The sequence below is a fragment of the Boleophthalmus pectinirostris genome, unplaced genomic scaffold (assembly GCF_026225935.1).
Source record: "Boleophthalmus pectinirostris isolate CB_2022bp ecotype Guang Dong unplaced genomic scaffold, ASM2622593v1 HiC_scaffold_16, whole genome shotgun sequence".
Lineage (NCBI taxonomy): Eukaryota > Metazoa > Chordata > Actinopteri > Gobiiformes > Gobiidae > Boleophthalmus > Boleophthalmus pectinirostris.
Window position 1 is genome coordinate 13,247,384 of NW_026571095.1, and position 21,637 is coordinate 13,269,020.

The following is a 21,637-nucleotide window of genomic DNA, read 5'->3' on the forward strand; positions in this document are numbered from 1 at the left end:
ATGTAGTTTTATTTAAGGCAGCAACTAAAAGAACTTAAAAAAGAAATCAACTTAAATATTTTTCTTTTAAATTTATATTGATTTGCATTTTTTTGCACCATTTTACAGTTTTACTCATTATTAACCATTAATTAATAATATAATGATTATTTATATAATTATTATTCAGTAACTCCATAAACTTTACATTGTGATTTATTTTATTTTTATTTATTTATTATTTATGGATTTATTTATTTATTTTTTACCAAAAGTAGACTATATATATATATATATATATATATATATATATATATATATATATAGCTATTTTAGTTACTTTAGATTGATGTGAAAAGTGTATATAAGGGGTAAAACATAGGAATGAGAATTAATCTAGTTAGTTATGTAAGGTTTTAAGTATTCATAAATGATTCTAATAAGCGACAATGATGTTTAAATTCAAATGCACTTGCTAATTCTCAGCCATCAATCTTTCACCAACAGTTGTTTTTGTTTATCAATGATAAATGACATGTGTCTCTCAGGGCTATCACTTCTTGCAAAGCAAAGTAGCAATTCAGAAACACGGTTCATAAAAATATGTTTAAAGTAATACACATTTTACATGCTGCTGTTCAAAAAAGAAGCTGAAAAGTCAGTTTATTTAGTTCATCTTAAATATTTGGTGTGTTTATATGTAAATATCATCCATCATTTACTCATTTACGAGTAAAAATGGCCACAATTAAGTATTATTGGTTTTGTGTATACTACTAGTACTACTACAATCCTTCGGCTCAAAAACTGTACATCAACACACCACATGATCAATATATAACCAAAATCAGGTTATATTTTGGAGTCAGCGCCTTAACTAGACAAAATGAATCATCTGTATTGGATTCCTGCTATTGAGACCTGACCGCATATCCCATTGTTTGTGTCTCATTCACATTCATCTTGTGAGCTGTGTGCATGTGTCTGTGTGTGTGTGTATGTGTGTATGTGTATGTGTGTGCGTGATGATTTCTGCTGCTACTCTACATCTCAAACTCCTCACAGCTCCAGCCTGCTTCCTGTCTGCCTCCCACCAGCGAATACTACCCATCGATACGCCGCTCCCCTTTGACCCCGCAATCTGACAGCATGTCTGCTAAACACTCTACTCAGTCACTCAGTTTCTCCCTTTCTCTCTCTCTCTCCCTCTCTCTCTCTTTCACTGTGTGTCCATACTCACTCTCTCTCCTCTCTCCACCTGCTCGAGCTGCTGTGGCCTTGTCGGAGTCCAAGGAATTCCCAGTCCACTGCAGTGTATCCGCCTGGAAACACCGCAGATGCCAGCCCACACTCGGTTGGTAAGTAGCACAACAACTTAAAAAGAGGAAAAAAAGAAAAACAAGCTAAAGTGATGGGATGAAGATGTCAGTTATGGCAAATAGCACTCTGTCACACAGTCCTAAAACATCTCTGTCACTGGTTATTGGAGCGAGGAAACACACAAAAGGAGAGAGAATGAGCAGTGGGACAAATGTGAACTCAGGCTGGAGTCTGTACTGAGCTTCCTGGTTCAAAGAGTCAGGTCGCGAAGTGGGTAAACCTTATTTTATGGAGACACTAAACTACTACTGTGCATCAATTTGATTATCATACACATAATAAAAAAATAATCTGTTTTGTTGGAATAATGCAAGGATCTCAGGCAAGTACAGTGCCGGACTATCTAGTGTTAGAGAAACCAAAGGGAGGTTTGGTTTGATTGAAAAATATCGAACAAAAACAATAGTATGATATGGGATGGTATACTTTTTAGACAAAAGTCTTAAGAAAAATGCTGGTGCCAGGTTATAGTATTTTTAGTAGACTATAATTTACACCTATATTCCCTGAGCACGTTGGTGGAAATATTGAGTATTATATTAGTTTAATTAGCTGTGAGTGATATGTAAAAATATATTATAATGAGTTCCTTAAAGTCAGATCATGATTTCGATTCATGTCGACATGTTTCTATTGCCTTGATAGAGCTCAAATCATACTTTTGAGAGTTCATTCTTCACTATGACTGAAATCACTCAGAGCGTGACAGAGGCTGACCAGTAGGAGTGGGTGAAGAAAAAGTGTTTTTGAGTTTGGAGCTGCATTAAATTAATGAACTAACAAAATACTGAATGAAGATCTGGCAATATCAACAAAACTGCATATTGTCAGAAGGATGAGATCACAATTAGATTTTTATCACCATAGCGCCCAGCCCTAAATCAACTATAAACAAATGGATGAAAATGGAAAAAATTTAAAATGGAGGAAAGTATATAACACATTACTTAGAATCACATATCTTTATTAATCTGCTTAACATAAATATATTAAGTTAGAGACTTAAGTTACTTTAGTTGAGGTACATGTAACTTAAATATAATGTAGTTTCTCAACAATTTTTTTTAAGGATTTGTAAGAGAATGATAGCTCTGTCTAACTACATGAATTAAACATTGTAAATAACTATCAGAATTTTCGTAATAGCACCAACATAAATGTAATCAATCAGCTCATAGAAAACCACAATGTTCACTAGGGTTGGGCCAATTCTGTTTTAGCATGTTTCATAGATTACACATTTGGAGCAGGACAAAACTGTAGTCCGGAGAGTCCCGGTGTGTTGTTTTCCCAGCGTCCTCTGGGACAGCACAGGGGATTGCAGGGTGAAGGGTCAAGGGGAGGACAAGGTGACTGATTGAGCCAAGGCATTAGGTCATGGCGGAGGAACTGAATCAAACTGGCTCCGAGCTCCCTCTCTGCTCGGCTAACCACCATCAAATACATCAGAGGGCTCTGTCAACACATGTGTCCAGCTGGGCCCAAAACGACTACCACATGTGCAAGTATACCGCCCCTCGTCCACCCATGCTAGCTCACCCTTATCAGCACGCCGCTCACAGCTCCAGCACGCTTTCTTTCATAGGAATAATGGATGCATGAAATCAATGTTCGAGTTTCAAAAGGTCATCATGGGCGAAAAAGCAATGGATCCTTGGGCAACAAGAGGAAACGCGTATCACCTCTCAAGGCTCCCAGCATTTAACAAGAGGGTATTAATTGAAAAGGGCTGAATTGGAGTTTGAAATTCCAACCGTGTGCGCCCGGATAATTAATGCGCGGCAATCATCACCAGTCGCTATTGGGATGAAAACTAATCTACGGCAATCGGCCCGTTTCAAAGGAAAAATGTATTACAAAGTACGTGCCGCTTTTCAGTATTCTCTCCAACATTCATGCACACTATTTTCAATACAGGATTCAATTATGCAGAACACCTGAACAAACAATATCTCACAGCCAATTATTCGGCACCGTGGAAACCATCGGCAAACAAATTAGCAATGTTAATGCGGAGAGAAGTCTTGATATTTTTGGCGGCGCGTGCTTACAAAGGCTTGGGATCTGGGGCTATTGTTGACTGTGAATTAAACAGGCCAGGGTTGATTTGAAAGGAGAGATTTCAAGAGCGCTCTCCCATTCTGCAGCCCCACACTTCATCAGGAAGTTATTTTACATTATAACGGCGTCTAATTTGTTCAAATAACTTAAGAATAGAAAATGATCAAGTTTGGTTTTGAAATACATTGAGATAATTGTATCTTATTACATTGTTCCAGTAAAATTACACTTAAGCACAGAATTAAAAAAAAATATCCTTACATAAGGTAAGTACAACTTTTATGCCAGATGCCCTTCCAGAGAAACCCTTTCAGTCACACAATATGAAATGAAACAGTTAATGTGAGTGGACTAAGTATCCTAGAATAAACAAAGATTTGCAAGGACCATTCATCCCGTTCTATTTAAAACGTGACGGTTGGAGATTATCCTGAGGTAGGTAAAGTTACTGTTTGAAAATCTTTGGAATTAAATAAATAACAATTTGATAGACTTAAATAATAGGCTAATTAAAATGACGGACTACCAAGCCAGTGTTATTTTAAGGTAGCAGTACTCTCACCTGAAAGTCTGGCCATATAGCCACCTCTGCACTTCATTCATTTCAGAAGCTCATAAAAACGACGGCTCTGAAGCACCATATTTCAACATCACTTTGAGCATTGCTATTGGGCTTGACATTTGGGCTCGCAGACAGAACAATGAAAAGCTACCAGGAGATATCTTGGCAAGGCTATTGCCCAGTGTATTGATTGGGCAAAAGGCCCAACATCCCCTCACTAAAAAGAGATTAAAATATCAGACTTGTCTCAGACATTTATGGAGTGTGTGACCTCAGCCAATGCTAAAGTGGAGTACATACATCATAGTCCATCTGTGTGAGCAGCTCACAGCTGAGCTGCTTGCACTCAGAGGAGCAGGCTCTGGCTCAGTGACTGCACAGGACTGAGGCCTGCACAAAAACAGGCAAAACCTGACCCATGTGTCATCACTTCTACCTGCTGCTGAGAGGACACCACAGCATGATCTACTGTGGAGAGGCGCCACTGACAGAAACCACTCTACCCTGTTTGGACAAGCTGGTTTAATGTGTGCAAAGAACAACTAGAACAAGAATAATTATTTAAGTGTAAAATGTAATTCAATAAGAATTGACCCATAGCTTGTACTCAGTGATAGGCATGTAAAACATGCGTATGACATGCTCACATGAAATGTGTATTGCTGTTACTGTGTCAGTTTAAACTAGAAGGGATCACATTAGGTGCTAAGTCTATGTGATTTGTCACCGTTCAATTGATGGTGGAAGGAAGTACTATTTAAGGGAAAGGGGTTATTTCTGATTAAAACACAATAAATGTTCTGAAGGGTAATGTCCATTCTACCTCCTTTACTTCCTATACTCGTTTGAGTTCAAGAAGACCTATTCTCCACTGACCACATCAAGATTTTTTTTTATATATATTTTCATATATTGTGTTAATGAAAATTTTCTATATTTCAGTATTAATGAACCATTCTCACAAGCAAGACAAGCCAAGTGTCTTGCCCAATGGTCACATTTTGAATTTCATATAGTGTGTAATATAAATATATAATATTGATGGGAATGATATGTGGTAATCTCCCTTTTCATGTGTTGGATTCTAACATGTATGAATCCAGTTTTCTCCACGTGTTAGAATATGGATGTCTGGTTGTCTCTTCTCTCAGATGGATGGAGATGGATTCAGTGGGAGCGCGTGGAGACAAAGGCCCGTGTGCTGTGTGTGTCCGTTCACAGCTCCAGAGGACCTTCATTACAGAGCGAGCAGGTCCTGTCAGCGTCTTTTCATTTCATGCTCCCATATATCCCGCGCTGGTGTCCAAGCGGGCTGCTCCGTCGCCTGTCAGACAGAAGGCACTCTTGGGGGCGGAGGAGTCCTCGTATCTCCCCTCTTCTTGGGCGTCGAGGCGGGAGAGGCCAGGCAGAAAAAAACAGGGGAAGAATCGTGTTTGCCATCAACAGCTCAAGAGAGTAGCATGGCAGCAAGATTGATGACACCCTCCCCGAAAGTAACAAAAGAAGTCCTGTGCACGAGGGCCCGCTTATGGGGCTTGATAGAGTTGTCATCCTCTTAATAAACAGCTCTGATATGTCAGCGGCCGGGACCACCCACCGGCACCGGCTCACTCTGCAGGAGGCCCGCTGTGGGCGTGAGCTCTGCAATTACAACGGCACAAGGAGGAAGAGCAGAAACACTGCTCTTTGGATTTGTTCACCACAAAACAAGTGCAGAAGGCTATTTAAATGTGCATTAGTCAAATATGCCTTACTTCACACTTCAAGCCCCCACAAGGATACACAACTTTTGTTCTATTTGAAAGAGGAAGATTTTGCACTTAAAAACAAGCTGGAGCTGTTTTGTATTGCCAGTTATGTTCTAATAATATAATCAATGTATTGTGGCCAAATTTTACTCAACAATGATTAAGAGCAACTTTTTACCAAATATAGGTATTTATAGTATGTTTTCTCAGTCAAGTCAAAAATCTGATTTATTTACTGGTCATTCTGCTCAATACTATTTCCACTAGTCATATATATTGTAGCACTCAAATTCACACTGTCCACACTATTTCATGCTCCCATTACCAAGAAACACTTATGTCAAACATTCATAAAGGCAAATTAAGTGTCTTGTTCAAGGACACAATGGCAGTAAGCTGAGCAGTGTACAACCAACCACTTGGAATTTTTGCTGAAGTTTTGTTGTTACAATAGAAATTACAAAGCAAATGTGATGTTTGAGATGAACAATTTTTACTTACATCACTGGTAGTGGGAGTTTTCTTAGTCATGTGTTTCATGAGTCACCAGTCCATTGACAAACTATAAAGAGAACAATGGCTTTTGTTGTTGCAATGCAGCCGTGACTCTGAATCAAAGAGAAAAAGGCTGAGAAAACAGTTTAACACCTTAAATACTTTCAGTAATAGGGCTGAAATTAACTACTCATTTAGGCCAAATGCTCATTAAATATTTCAAGCCAAATCAACAGTAGTGTAAGACGTGCCTGAGATCCAGAATACACTCACACATTCTTCAATACTGTATGAAGATTTGAGTCTAGTCACTGGTGAATCTACCCACTTTTCAAATGGGTGTGATTGACAGGTGGATTAGCCAATCAGGAACACGCCTGAATCGCCCATGTCAAAACAAATTTGCCTGCTTACAAGGGAAAAAAATCACAAAATAGAGCATATTACTGCAGAATCGGGAAGCGAAGCATTAAACTGAGTTAATCTGAGGTGAGATAAATGTCATTTTGTTTGTAAATGATAGACGACCAATGAGCTCCTTCGTTTCACATGCTCGAGACATAACAGAGGGTGTCGGGACTAGACAGATATAAATCTAGATATGCCAGGCAAGTGTAAGACCTTACAGTATACTGTTCCTTATTTTACTTCCGAGTACTGTAATCTTATATTTTACTGTTTCATATTATAGTAAAATATAACAAAATAAAGTATACAGAACAAATGGTCAGTTGTCGTTCAAATAAACCAGCAATCCTCACATATTGCTTGTTGCAACCTTTTCGCAATAATCATCTCATTTTGCTTGCTTATAATATTTGTAAGTCTCTCCATAATCGTCCTTATACCATTTGCGAGTGATGGAGTTTTTTTTACCCATTTCTTTACTTACACCTTTCCAAAATTGAAACAACTTGTAGCATTGCCAAGAGTGCTGTAACTTCTAAATATTTTGATATTTTAAAGAGGGTGCTACTTGCATACACCACTATGTCTGCTTAAAATGTGATATCAAGTACGTTAACCTGTATTATTTTATATATGGTAATATGTTTTTGTAACACAGATTCAAATGATATAGTTTCCAACAGATACACATCCCTCTTTGCTACCACTGCATGTGCCATTTCCGGTTCTTTACTCTCAAGTGAATTTAAAAGGCGGAAAACAAAATCAACGTGGCAAATTTCATCACGCGTAGACATCCCGCATGAGTTTGAGCACACCACAATGACAAACACACAAATTCATGCCAAGAAAATGGAGCCAAAAAATCATTTCATATAGTCTGCCACTTACAATATTCACTTATTTTTCAGGCAGAACCGCTGTTGTCTCTGTCACGATTCAATCTCCCGCGCGCTCCCCTCTCGCTGTATAATACCTAGTTAAAGCCAGCAGGGTGTGAAATGGTATTTGGAAATAAATGAAACTGACTATGAAACAGTGGAGTTGGGAGATATTGCCGTGTCAAGATGACAGACAAGTCCTGGAATGGAGCAAAAAAGTTATTATCCCAAAGAGGAGCGCGGCTGGATTAAATATAACCCGGCGCTGCCTTCATCCTCTCCCTCCTCATCCTCTCCACTCCCCTGGCAGCCAAGCGTGCACAGGGACTCCCCATACCCAGGACTCATGCTTAAGTCATGGGGTTAGGCTGCAGTGGACCAAAGACGACTCCACTCCAACTAAGGAATACTGACTCATATTTATTGTTCCCATAGAGAAATGTGTCCTCTGCATTTGACCTAGAAAGATAACATATATAATTCCAGGTAACACCAAAGCCAGACCTGAATCTGTGTTTGGGGTCACACATGTCCTGGTTTGGTCCTGGTTTGAGCTCAGTATAGTCCTGGATTTGTTTTTTGCTTCTATTCTAGTTTAGTCAAAGTTTAGTCCATATCTGAACTTGGCCTCAGACTTGAATTCTTCTCAAGATTTAAGATTCAAAACTGAAAATTCTAATATTTACTGTCCTTGTCATAGAAAACAATAAAATTCAGTTTAGAGGCTCAAACGCTGCAAAGTTTTGATGTAAAGTATAATACAAAGGTGCAAAGGTGTATTTCAACTGACATACCAAAACATATAACTTTATGTGAACAAAAATGTAATAATTATTTTGTGGATAAATAATAATAATTCATTAGTCTCATATATATATATTTTTTTTTCCAGACTCAGTTTTGTTGTAGTCACAGCTGCCCTGGGACAGACTGGGACAGAGGTGAAGCTGCTAATTTGCACCATCAGCTCCTCTGAACCCCGCCAACATTCTACACATCACATTTATACTTCAGGACAAAACTAATAATGAATAAATGCATGCTTTGCCTTTGTATACTGGCATTTTTATGAACTGTTTTGTTTTGTTAAGGCTGCTCTTGGGGCAGACATTGTAAATTAGACTTAGCTGTAGTATAACCAAGTGTGTTACATGTTTAATATACATATGTGTCTCCATTAAATAAATGAATAAATAAACTTGTTTCTCCTCTGTGTATCTGCTCCTACAAAACATAATAATGCAAAAATAAATACTGTGACTTAAAAGGTCCTGTACCCAATTTTGCATGTAGCAGAGAAAAATCTGTTTTAGTTATTTAATTTTAAAACAAAATGTATTCACTCACAGAAACCAGTTCATCTGATATTGTATGTCTAATCAATAACGTTCCTGCAGCGGTGCCAATAATTGTTATGCCAAGTCTTTTGGTTATTGATGTTTCGTATTAGGGTCTTTTAAGGGGCAGAATCCCATAGGCCTGCTCTGAGCCTGATTTATAGCTCACACAGGGCACGCTGTTCATTCAAATGGCCACAAGTATGTTGAGCGCCTTGTTAATTTTTAAGGGCAAGTGTGGTTGTGTGGTTTACGCACTGGTTCAAGTGATATACAACAGCAGAGGGAAGGCAGGGGTTAGGGCCTCAGTGTTAAAGGTTGACAGGGTGAACATGTAAAATGTGGGGGAGATTTGTTTTTGAAATGATTAAAAAGAGAAAAATCAGAGGTGGACAATAGTCAGACTTATATAGTCTACTTATATATTTGCATACAATAATATAGAATAATTATTTGATTTTAACTTCATGAGCACATTGAACCTGACCTGCAAACATGTATTCATACTTCAGTGGGTTCATTTTTGGCTGTATTTCATGGAGTAATGTACTGTACGTAGTTTAGAGCAGTGGGTTGCAACTGATCTCACTGTGGTACCCAAATGTATTGCAATAGGTCGCTGTCAGGTTTTACAATTTGGTGATAATTTGGTCATAATTTCAGAAGGAGGACAAAGTCTTATATAACTCTATGGGAGATCCACAGTTTTTGAAAACAGAGGAAATATTAAACATATGATCCACAAATGTTGAACTTGGACTGGCTCCACAAACTTGCCATATTAAACTAATGGCTTTAAATCCTTTCAGCTGACACCAGTCACATCTTTGGGGTTGAATAATGGAACCACTTTCTGAAACTACTGGAGGAAAATATAATCTAACCTTTTTTCATATATGCTGATAGAGAACATGCTTTGTGTCAGTTTGTGGACAGTTAAACAGACCAGTCCTCCAGCTCAGTATTAAACTTAGAATGTTGTGATCACATGAACTTTAAAAATTATCAAGCTGTGTTTGCTAAAGTGTACCATGTGTCTCCTTGGTAACTCCTGAACATTCCACCATTAGAGATACATGTAGAACACCCGAAACGTGATGTACAAAAATAAACCCATACCAACTCAAACTAAGCTTAGTTTTCAAAACTGTGAATCTAATCCATTGGCATTTGACCAAATATTCTGAAGTCACTGAGCCATAACATAACATACATAACATAACATAACTTAACATAACATAAAACATTTTAAGGCATTTTCAATATAGCTAATTATTTAGCCTTGCTTTTTGTTTTAGTTATGTAATAAGAACTATATTCAAATTCAAATGGCATTATATTATCTGAAACTCACATTTATCATTAATAATAAATACACTGAATTACTATCATTTTTGTCTTTCTCCAAACAGTGGGTCACTAAATGTAGAAACATAAAGAAGATGCAATTAATTTACCTTTACTTGTTTAGAAGTGATTATTCATGTTTCATAAGTAGTAGTAACATCTGGCCTTATGAAAATTCCAAAAATTTGACAAAAAGATCTTATGGTTTTCAGAGTTTGCATTTCACACTTTAATTTGACCACAAGTATATACTGCTCTCTGCTGGATGTTAACTGAAACTACAATTATATGTCATTGGGAGATTTGATTAGCCTGTTAAAATGTTACACCCTATCAGTTACTATGATTGATTGCCCATTTGCCTCGGTCTGTTCTCTAAACTTAGATAATGCTGAATTCAATGCTCCTTTTCAAGATAACATAAAGGGTATTTCTTCTATAAACATAAAGCTATATGACTGTCTAACACATAATCAGTGATAGAGCAGTGTAAACAACCAACTCTTTATCAACCGGTGATAAGGTTAATACAACGCTGAAGAAGACCAGATAATATGGTCCACATCTAAAGCTTTTTTTCGTGGGTGAATCAATAGTTCACAGTCACACTCTCAGTTGGCCAATGTGACTGTACTGTGAAATTAGGGATGCACCGTTGACACTGGTATCAGATATATGAACATTTTGATGGATCGGCTATCAGTTCAGGCAATATCCCATTTTGAATAGCTACATTTGTGTAATAAGATGATTTACTTACAATACTGGCCAAAATACCTTGTGATATTGAGCTTAAATACAATTGCCGTACTGTAATGGAGATCAGCAGTGACCGCCCACCCCCCCTGTTCTGGAACTAAATTTCACATAAATTTTTCTCATAGACTAAACATAAAAAGCTCAGTGGAACAAGTGCCACATTTTCTAAGGATAAATTATGTTTGTGTAAGAAAACAATATTAGGTTTCTAATTCATATCAAGAACTATGTTTATGAATGAGCATGGTGGTTGTTTTGTTAGAATTATATGCTAAAATTAATGGTTTATTTGTACTACAATATGTATCTAAGTTATGTATTTCTTAACTACTTACCACATATGCTTTCTGTGTCCTTGATAAAGATTAATAACTACTTGAATCTATAGGCCTAAATCAGACATGGTATTAAAAAGGGGCAAACTGCGGTCAACCACAATGTCAATAAAATCTATAAAAATCAACACAAATATGTTAAGAATTTAGCAAATATGTCTAGTGAAATTTTGAGAAAGAGAGAGCCTCTGTTCTTCTTCTAATGATGAAAAATTCCATGTAGTGAATTTCTTAAGTTTATTTGGGAGCAAATTTACACTGTTTTGGTCCAACAAATAATTAGACAGAAAAAAAATATAGAAAAATTAATAGAAAAAAAAATGAAATCAATAAAATAAATAAAATAAGATGAGAAATTAGTTAGTAAAATGAATACAAATAATAATACTTAAAAACTATAAAGTACACATATTGTAGGGTGCAATTTATGTATGGGGCTGTTCTGGATGTAACTCTATAGGCAGAATGTTCAGCAGTTGCCAGGGTGACACAATTCACACCTTAGCAAACACAGATAAAAAAGACAGAAAAAATACCAAATGGATTTAAATAACAAATTTTCTGGATTAAAATTTTCAACAAAAAAGGGTGAGAGAAACAGTTGACTAAGGCTAATGCTTGTGACTGTAATTTTATGAGTGAAAGACTTTTTAAGTACATAAAACAGCTAACCTGTTGTAGTTCCAACTCTTTCAGGGCAGATTGTGTTAAAATAAAGCTCAAATTAAGTCCAACTTGAGTAACAAAGTGTCTAACAGAGCAATACTTTCAGTTAGCTTCACACCCCCAGGGAATATTGATGACATCAGCTGCAAAATATCAATGCTATCTATTCATTTTATCAGGCTTCCACTTTCAAAGAACAGCTCCAGTGTATTATATTGTGCATTATGTGATTATCATTCTTAATCAATATATTTATTAATAGTAGTGCACTTTTGCTACAAATATTTTAGTCATAAAAAGTTAAACATCGAAAACATACTTATTCATTAAATTACCCAGTTTTGAGTCCTAATATAGAAATACTGTTTTCAAAAGGAAAATGTATAATTTCACAGTATTGTGCATGTTATGTACTCACTGTTTGACTTTTCCATGAGGTGGCGCTGTTGTCCCATACATCTGTGAAAATGAATGTATCTTTAAAAACAAGTTCATGATGATTCACATAATACTGTGTAATTGTTGCGTGGGTTAAAGGTCAATTGAGCTGAATATATTAGACATATTCAGGGCTACAGTGTATTTGAGAGTTGTTTCTGATAGTGCACGGTTTAAATTAAACTGAATCTCACCATACAGTGCAGACCTCAGCTGTTTGTATTTAGGTCATCTCTTTTGTGGGCTGGACCCTCATATGTTGAACATTTGTGGCTATCTGTAGTGTTCTGAGTCTTTTCTCCAAAACTGGTACAAACTCAAAGAACATTCCTGCATTATTTCTTCATATCAAAGTTTAGTCCAGTCACTGTCCTGTCCCAGATGGTGGAGGTGGTATTTCGGCCTGGAGCTTGCAAGTAGACCCCCAGTTGAGGCACAAGCAGATGTGTCTCTGTTCGTGACGTACTTTACAGTGGTCCGGAGCTGGAACAATAGAAAACAATAGTCAGTGGAGAACAATACAAACTATGTGCAGAAATTAGAGTGTTTTTCATGAGTGTTATATAGTTTATAATTTAGGTCGTATGCCTTTGCATGGATGCATGCAAGACAATACACAAATGCAAATATCCTATTTTCCTCTAATGTAAACATATGTAATTATTAGGTTTTGAATTTGGGTCAGTAATGTACACACTGACTGATCACTGACCGACCTCTAGTCAATGTTTCATTTTACGATTCATGAGAACTAAAAAAACAAATATGAATATCTGATGCATGCTTTTCTTATCATTGAATAAACTTGTTGCCCCGCTACAGGCCAGTCTGCTGCTGTGAGAGCAACACTCTGTAGGGATCACCTCTGATCACATGAATGCATTTGTTTCCTTGAGTGCAACAGAGGATGATTCAATCACTTTCTGTACATATGGTGGTTAAAGAAAAAAGGAAGTGGATAAATGTGGTTTGTATTTTGGAAATCCAGTGATTTACATACAGTGAGGTCTGCACTGAGAGCATCCACCATGAGCTCATTATCACAGGTCAGTGGAAGAATCAAAAGCCCAAGTGGGAAAATTCTATGAATGAATGAGCAGCGTGCATCTTTTCACTTTGCTATCATTAGAAAAAAAAAATAATATCGACACCTCTGAAAAGTTATTTGTTATAATTCTTCCCAGCACTAACACGGTGGTCGTGTGCACACGTGCATAACCAGTGGAAAACCGGATTGTACCAACTTTACTTGGTGAATTACATAATGGTTCCCACTATAACCAGTGCAGTATGGGGTCTTCAAGCAAACCACAAGGTGGCGCGTTGGCTCTTAAAGTATTTCTAATGATATTCTGGAACATTTTGTCCCACACTGCTTCACCAAAATTTAAACATTTTTTTATACAAACCCTCGTGGCCGCCTTTGCGCCGTAGTTCGTTGTAGTTCCTCGCTTCATGTAATCATATGAATACTTACTAACACAGGGTCATGCACGAGGATGTGGCCTGTAATGGGCGGGGTTTGGTCATATTGTCCAATAAGTGGGCGCGTTTTCCTTTCTGTCAGTTCTGTGTGAACCAATTACAGACTCACAGTGCCAGGTCCTTGTCTTATAAATGTGGCAGTTTGACCAGCGTCTCACTGGAGAATGGTAGAGGCACTAGTGAGACATCACAACACAAGACATTGGACCTGCCAGTCCTCTAGTTTTTATTTCTATTTTCTCGTCCATCCAGGTAATCAGGCTTTCCTTTTTTTTTTTTCCTTATGTGATCTGTTATTGTTTGTGGTAGTCTACCTTTATTTTAATCATGTTATGTACTTTGCATTGTGATTATGTAGCCAATGGATGGACACTAAATTTCTCTTATCTGTTGTGATGGCTTATGCATCGGTACGCTTTTCCTTTATGCTTTATAGGATATAATGTTTTTATTGACGCTTTTCACGTTTTACAGTGAAGACTCCATGATGTAATGTTTCTTCACACACTCGTTAACCACAGTCACCATGACTACAAACGCATTAGTAACTAGTTACAGTACAGCGTGTTCCCAAGTTCATAAGCCTGCATGTTTTTTCAGTTGGATGTTTTATACGATTTTTGTAAACAAGCAAATGCACATGCGCAGAAAAAAGTTGCCGTGTCTTTTTAAGCTTGTGAATGGCTAATTATCGCTCGTTCTGTACGTCCTCTGTGCGTTTTTCTCCCATTTACCTTCTGGAAAACAAACAATGGGGATGGTGAGCCCAGCCCCCCAAACTCCGGTTACGCAACATGTGTTCAGTGCGTAGCGTGGTCTCTCGTTCTCACCTACCGCATGTCTCTTCTCCCCAGGTGTGTTATAGTAGCGGTGAAGATGGCCACGTCCTCCAGTTCCCATCTGAGCAAAGCTGTGAAGCAGCAGTATATGGAGCTGCCCCAGGGGGATAAGGTGCAGGCTATGTACATCTGGATAGATGGCACTGGTGAGGGGCTGCGCTGCAAAACCAGGACACTAGACTCTGAGCCCAAAAGCCTTGAAGGTTCGTAGTCTGTTATCAGCAAAACGATTTATTCTTGCAAAAACACCATGTAATAATTCTGTGCATTTTTTTAGATCTGCCAGAGTGGAATTTTGATGGCTCCAGTACATATCAAGCAGAAGGTTCCAATAGTGACATGTATCTGATCCCTGCTGCCATGTTCCGTGACCCTTTCCGCAAAGACCCAAACAAACTGGTCCTGTGTGAAGTGCTCAAATACAACCGCAAACCTGCAGGTAACCCTCTCCAACTTCCTCCACAATTCTAATCAAATGGCAAAAGTAGGCCATGCTAATTTCGGTTTGGCAACGTTCAAGATTACATCAGGGTGTGGTTTATATGACTAATGTACCAACAGCCGGAACTGTAATCGGCCTGTTTGCCTTGTAGAAACAAACCTGAGGATTACATGTAAAAAGATCATGGACATGGTATCAGACCAGCACCCTTGGTTTGGCATGGAGCAGGAGTACACAATTTTGGGGACTGACGGACACCCATTTGGATGGCCATCTAACGGATTTCCCGGACCACAAGGTGAGCAGTGATACATTTGCAGCTGTAATCATTGCATAAATTGTGGAGTTTAACTAACTGGTGTGTTCATAGGTCCATACTACTGTGGAGTGGGTGCAGACAAGGCCTACGGGCGTGACATTGTGGAAGCCCACTACAGGGCATGCCTCTATGCAGGCGTGCAGATCTGTGGCACTAATGCGGAAGTGATGCCTGCTCAGGTAACCTCAACTTCAGATTTAGAGTTTAAATAACGTGTGTATTCAGTGAATCTGATGGTGTTTTTATCTGTTCAGTGGGAGTTCCAGGTGGGGCCTTGTGAGGGCATTAACATGGGTGATCATCTCTGGGTTGCCCGCTTCATTCTGCACCGTGTATGTGAAGACTTTGGGGTCGTTGCCTCATTTGACCCCAAGCCCATCCCTGGAAACTGGAACGGTGCTGGCTGCCATACCAACTTCAGCACAAAGGAGATGAGGGATGAAGGTGGACTCAGGTGAGTTTTACCCCTGTGCTCAAACAGAATCTCTGGTCATTCTGATTTTTAACAAGTTTTTATTTTGTAGAGCCATCGAGGAGTCCATTGAGCGACTGGGCAAGAGGCACAGCTACCACATTCGTGCCTATGACCCTAAAGGCGGGCTTGACAATGCTCGCCGCCTCACTGGCCACCACGAAACCTCCAACATCCATGAATTCTCTGCCGGAGTGGCCAACCGTGGTGCTAGCATCCGCATCCCCCGCAGTGTAGGTCAGGAGAAGAAGGGCTACTTCGAAGACCGCCGTCCCTCCGCCAACTGCGACCCCTATGGCGTGACAGAGGCCCTGATCCGCACATGTTTGCTGGCGGAGGAAGGGGACGAGCCCACGGATTACTAAACTCATGGACTGACTCCTACTGCCCTCTTAAAAAAATAAATAGTACTGTATGTCTCCCACTGAGATTCTCTTAACCTGCATTTTAATGGCTAAAGTTGGCTGGTCAACTTAAAGTGTCAAGGTATTCACATCCTTGTTAGCTGTGAGCTGGTAATGGCAGGGTATGTCTTTCCCTTCATCTTCTGATGGGATTGACTTTTGTAACAGTTTTTAGCCTGTGTTCTTTTCCTTTTTGTTGACTAAAATGAACTAAAAAGCACATGGACACTGAAGTAGAGCTGCTATGGCTGGACAGCACGTGTAACAAAATAAATGATTAGTTCTTGTACTGTTAAACTGTATGTTGACCTGCCTTGGAATGATCCAGTCTTCAATGTTACTAATTTTTATGAAGTGTCTATTTTTAAATGGCTGTCTGTCTTCAGATTTTGGCACGCTGGGTCAAACTGATGTATGGTACTTAATGTATACAGTCTATAGTCCGTACCCAATGTTGTTCCAAATGTGTTGAATCTGTCCATAATGCCATTTGTAGAGTTCCTCAAGGAGTTTTATCCTTTTGTTAACTGATATTGTAATGCACCCAGTTTGGTAAAAGGCTTCATTTTACTGAATGGTGTTTTCTATGACATTTAAAACTTTTATTTTATCACAAACCTCTGCCTTTTTGACTCTTGACTTGTTCAGAACTGTCTGAATCCAACAGGCTGAATCAGTTACAACTAACACCTTATAAAGTCTTACAAGTTTCAGCATATCATGTTTTTCCTTAAAACTCAGACAATTACAGACTACACCAAAGAAACATTCTCATATGGAACAGTTTAAGTATATAAAGCGTTGCCCTGTTAAAAGAACCTATATACTGGCTATACTTTCTAGGCTTCGATTCAGCAGCTGCTTTTGTTCCAGAAAGTGGTTTACTCTTGCCATGGTGGTTTTATGATTCTAGGTAAAGCCCCAGGCAAATGTGTGAAATGATGTCTAACCTGGAAACCTGTTTGGAAATTTTGACACATCATTTATATTTAGAACTTTTTGCATAGCTGATTTCTGGAAAATTTCAGAGATACAACATCTAATTTTCTCATTTCATGTGAGCAAAACAGTCAGCATTTGTGTTTTCCTGACCGGGGGAAGGGCAATGAGTTTACATTGGGACCTTTCGCCTACTTTCTAACTAGCTCCACAACAGAGCCTGAGTTGGAGTTTCTGATTGGATAACTTTTCTTCAGTGTGGCCAATCAAACTGCTAAAAGGCAAGTTTAGTCTTGTTTCAGAGGAAGTTGAGTGGGCTTGAGCCAGGCACATGAGTTTGTTATTGCAGATTTCCTCCTGAATTTTAACTGGCTCACCCTTTATGGGCTTGTTTTGAACATTCAGAGGCTTAACATGGAAAAAAATTTAACAAAGTGGGTCACTTATTTCTATTCCCACGACACTAACAGAGCTATAGTCATGTATTATATGATTTAAGTTATATTTTCAACATATATGTCCTCATCAGACTTTAAACTTTACCAAAGTTTCTAAACTGTGTGTATTGCAGTAACCCATTTCCGAACATTAGCACAATCGCCAATGTTTACTGGGAACAGAATGGTCACCACAAACAGTCTAGGCAGGAAAGATTACAATCTCCCAAGTACACAGTAACAAGAACTCCTCCCATAGGCCTATGTAGGACTGTTTCCCAGCTTCAAATCTCATACTCTACCACAATATCACAAGTCAAACATGATTAAATGTCCTAGCTAGCCCTTTTTCAAAGCATTTGCTGCAGTGAAGTGTTCCAGTGTTTTTGACAAGCTTGTTTTGCTCCCATCAGTCTCTGCAAGGTGTGTTGATTTTTCACTTTCTTCAAGCAGTGAAAAACCTCCTAATGACGTATTCACCCACAATACAACCCTATTCCTTACACGCCTTGATGGAAAGCTCAATTAACGCCTCTTTCATTTACATGCAGAATCTCGGCTACCTTCCTCCTGCCTGGGAAGCGCACACAGCGACGGGGAGAGACTGGACAAAGGATGGAGCAAGGGATGCTGGCTCTGTTGCCATGACGACCACCGGAATGCACAGGCTGGTTCCTGAAAGGGGGGGTTGCCACACATCCACGTTATGTAAGGAACACAGAGAGAGAGAGAGAGAGAGAGAGAGAGAAAAAAAAAAACATTTTAAAAAAGGGTCTCACACTCAATTACAACCAGACAATAGGTGCCCCGGTCAAATGCTGTAGAGATGTGTCCGTTAGTCTGCAAAACATGTATTTTTTTATTGACAAAAAAGAAAAGGATTTATTGCAATGTATTCTCTTATTAATGGCTTTTATCGATTAGTTTTGATCAAAGCTAAGGATTGGTGGAAAAATTCAAGATGGAGTTAACCACCAGAGAGTCCCTGCAAATAATAAAATAATGAATGTGAATTATCAGTGTGCCAAAATGGTGGATTTCAAGTTGCATTACTCAACATGCATTAGAATGGCTCTCCTCACTTGAATTGTGTTGTGTAACGTATCCCACTAGTTTAAACCAGAATAACCCATGCATTGTATAATATGACGTACAGAAAATTATGTATCCTGAAGGATGAAAATGGAATGAAAAGAATATTTAAAGGTGCACTGTGCTACTTTGCTGGTGGAGTGTCCATGGAAATGTTAATGTTTTGTCTAGAATGTTCCACAGTATATCTTAAATCTATCTATCTCAATGGAGAGAAGCAAGTTACAGCACTATGCTACATTACATTTCAGATCTGTGGAGAGTCGCCTCTATTCACAGAAGGAATTCTATTTGTATTGTAGTTTTGAGCAATAGAAACACACATTACGAATAAATGTTAGATGTATATATTTAAAGTCATACCATGGAAAATTTCAGGCAAAGCAATAACATCTCCATGGAGACAAATAGGTAGTGGACCCTTCACCAATTGGGCAATGCACCTTTAAAGAAATGATATGGCGATGCTGCGGTGACAAATAAGGCTGCTTCTACCATGTAAACAAGTCAATCTCCAACCCACGTCAATCATTTTCACACAAATACTAAACGGAAATTTATGGCACATTATCCAACCAAGGTTAAAAACAATACTCCCCCTAACCTGTTTTCCTCCAGCACGTTTTCACACATGTACCTTTTTGTATTCAGACAGCTGCTACATCGTGCGGCACCCTGATTGGTCGGGAGCTCCAGCGTGATTGCATATGATTGGACAGATGTGACGCTCCCCGGTGTCACTCAAGGTACCTGCATTGTGATTGGTGATGCTATTACATATGACACAGTGACACAGTTTTCAGCAGCAGACGAGAGGGAGAGCAGTGCAGAGCCTTTGTTTCCATCTGGGAGTGTATTGAGAACAAGCTGTTCCGTGGAGCAGTGATATTTGCTACAGTGGAGGGAATCAGGGAATACAAGTAACATTTCAGAGTGAAAGAGAGGCTCCACCATTGCAAATAAAAGAAAACAGAAGTCACTAAGCCCATGGGCTGTTACCTAATTTTCAACACCAGTTCTTCTAATAAATGTGTAAGGAATAGACTCGATACTTAATACTGATGCAGATACCACAATGATAATTAAAACAGAACAGAGCAGACAACAGAATATCCTTAAACTTGTTCTGATATAGTTAAACATCATTCTAAAGCTATTCAGGAAAGGTTCATTTCTGTCCTGTCAATGTGACTTTTTTAGAAGTGATACTTACCCGAATTAGTATCTAGTTTCGATACTAGTTTAGTATCAATTAGTATTTGATTTTCAATACTTTTGACAACCCTAAACTTGATTAAAATGTCTGTTGCAGGAATATTTGGATTTCAAGATACCCCCAGACTGCAGACAATCTGGATTTATGACATGAGCCCCCTCCTTCCATTCACATAAGGAGCTCTGTTTCCCGCAACACACAAATCAGGGGAGTCCAATCATAATAGAATGTGGGGCAAAGGTAAGGTTAGGGTTAGTTTTGGGTTAGGGCGAGAGGTTAGCACGCACATCCCTAACAGTGGGCGCTTTTAAGAAGAATAAGAGGAAAAGAAAATAACAAAACATTGAAATTCAACAGAAGCAAAAGCAAGCAGATAGTCTTGACAAAAATAATAGCAAAGAAAAATAGTAATGGACTACAATCATTTCATTTTTCAAGCCAAACACACTTTATTTATTTTAATAGCAATTCATAGGTTTCTCTTCACCTTTCAAGAAATATGATATTTTGTTTTAAACTGTTAATTGCTTTGACAGCACTCCTAATTTTTAATCATACTAAAGCCAAGGGGTATTCTTTCAACAGAGGGTGACTTGCAAACTGTGATACTAAATGCTGTTGTCAATTATATCAGCCCTAACTTGAAACTTAAGTCATAGTTTAATCCTATATTTGACTTGGTTTAGTCCTAGTTTAGACCTGCTTACAAATTCGCTTAACCTGGTTTTAATATGTGGTAACTCAGATCCAAATCTTGAGAATAACTCTTTATGGTACAAAACAAACATGCTGCAGTGCCTCTCACATCTGCTCCTCACGTGGCGGCCATGACACTGCTATAAAACCTGTTTGTTTTACCGGTGACCCTACAGAGGTCGGAGGTTATCCCAGCCCTAAGTCTTATAACAGCACACTCTGGAGTCCTGTTAAAGCCCAGAGCATGAGTCAGCAAATCGTCTGCTCCCAAATGAGTCACTGTACACACCTATTCCGCCGTGAGGTAAGAGCCACGTAAATGTAATGGACACCCCCTCACTGAACAACGACCAAAAAACTATGAACAATAAAAGGCAAATAATCTCGTATTCATGCCCGTCTATAAACCTAGCCTATAATTTACAGCCAATATTTATGCACATGAATTTGAACAATAAATAATAAGAAATGATAACCCGAGGAGGCAGATTCACAATTCCATGAAAGTCTACAACGCTTTGCAAACACTAAATAAAGCTATGGCCTGTGTTGTATAAGCAGGAACTTAATGGAGGCAACATCAAGTGTTTGCCTTAGCATTATTAAGTATATAATTTAATCTAGTTTTGAAGGTGAGCAAATAAGCCTTTATAAATACTTTTAACTTCAGCCTAAACCCTTTTCGTCATGATCCAAATGGAGTTGGAGTCTGTGTCCTTGTAGTGCTGCAAATGATCGAATAAACTACTACTACTATATACACATATAATTCAGTGAGAGAAGTAGCCTATTCAAAATGTTTTCTGACCATTACAGTGTACTTTGTAAATGCATTGGATTTACAATAAATATAATACTGTTGTTTGAATCCTCATTAAACATCTCAAAGAAAAAGCTGGA

At 38.5% G+C, this 21,637-nt stretch overlaps 2 protein-coding genes across 9 annotated transcripts in view; one reads left to right on the plus strand and one right to left on the minus strand.

The window, feature by feature from the left end:
• The window catches only part of pbx1a (pre-B-cell leukemia homeobox 1a), a 95,187-nt gene extending 87,386 nt beyond the window's left edge, over positions 1–7,801 (minus strand). For 6 of the 8 annotated variants that reach the window (XM_055151945.1, XM_055151944.1, XM_020921872.2 and 3 more), the window contains exons 1-2: positions 6,232–6,501; positions 1,220–1,353 (exon numbers count right to left, since the gene is read on the minus strand). The gene's annotated coding sequence lies outside the window, so the exon portion shown is untranslated. Of the gene's footprint in view, positions 1–1,219; positions 1,354–6,231; positions 6,502–7,524 lie in introns of those variants that run through there. The other 2 variants (XM_055151946.1, XM_055151947.1) reach the window with 2 other exon arrangements.
• A 6,180-nt stretch (positions 7,802–13,981) lies between these two features.
• On the plus strand, positions 13,982–16,974 carry glula (glutamate-ammonia ligase (glutamine synthase) a). The gene is made up of 7 exons (XM_020921461.2): positions 13,982–14,133; positions 14,736–14,923; positions 14,998–15,159; positions 15,314–15,460; positions 15,533–15,660; positions 15,736–15,935; positions 16,006–16,974. The coding sequence occupies exons 2-7, from the start codon at positions 14,758–14,760 to the stop codon at positions 16,316–16,318; spliced, it is 1,116 nt and encodes a 371-aa protein (XP_020777120.1). The 5' UTR covers positions 13,982–14,133; positions 14,736–14,757; the 3' UTR covers positions 16,319–16,974.
• Positions 16,975–21,637: the final 4,663 nt, after the last annotated feature.

Bases quoted from the DNA above. Each gene is read 5' to 3' on its own strand.
- glula (XM_020921461.2), top strand. From the start codon at position 14,758: ATGGCCACGTCCTCCAGTTCCCATCTGAGCAAAGCTGTGAAGCAGCAG. The intron at 14,924-14,997 runs GTTCGTAGTCTG...GCATTTTTTTAG, and splicing joins TGAGCCCAAAAGCCTTGAAG to ATCTGCCAGAGTGGAATTTT. The intron at 15,661-15,735 runs GTAACCTCAACT...TTATCTGTTCAG, and splicing joins CGGAAGTGATGCCTGCTCAG to TGGGAGTTCCAGGTGGGGCC.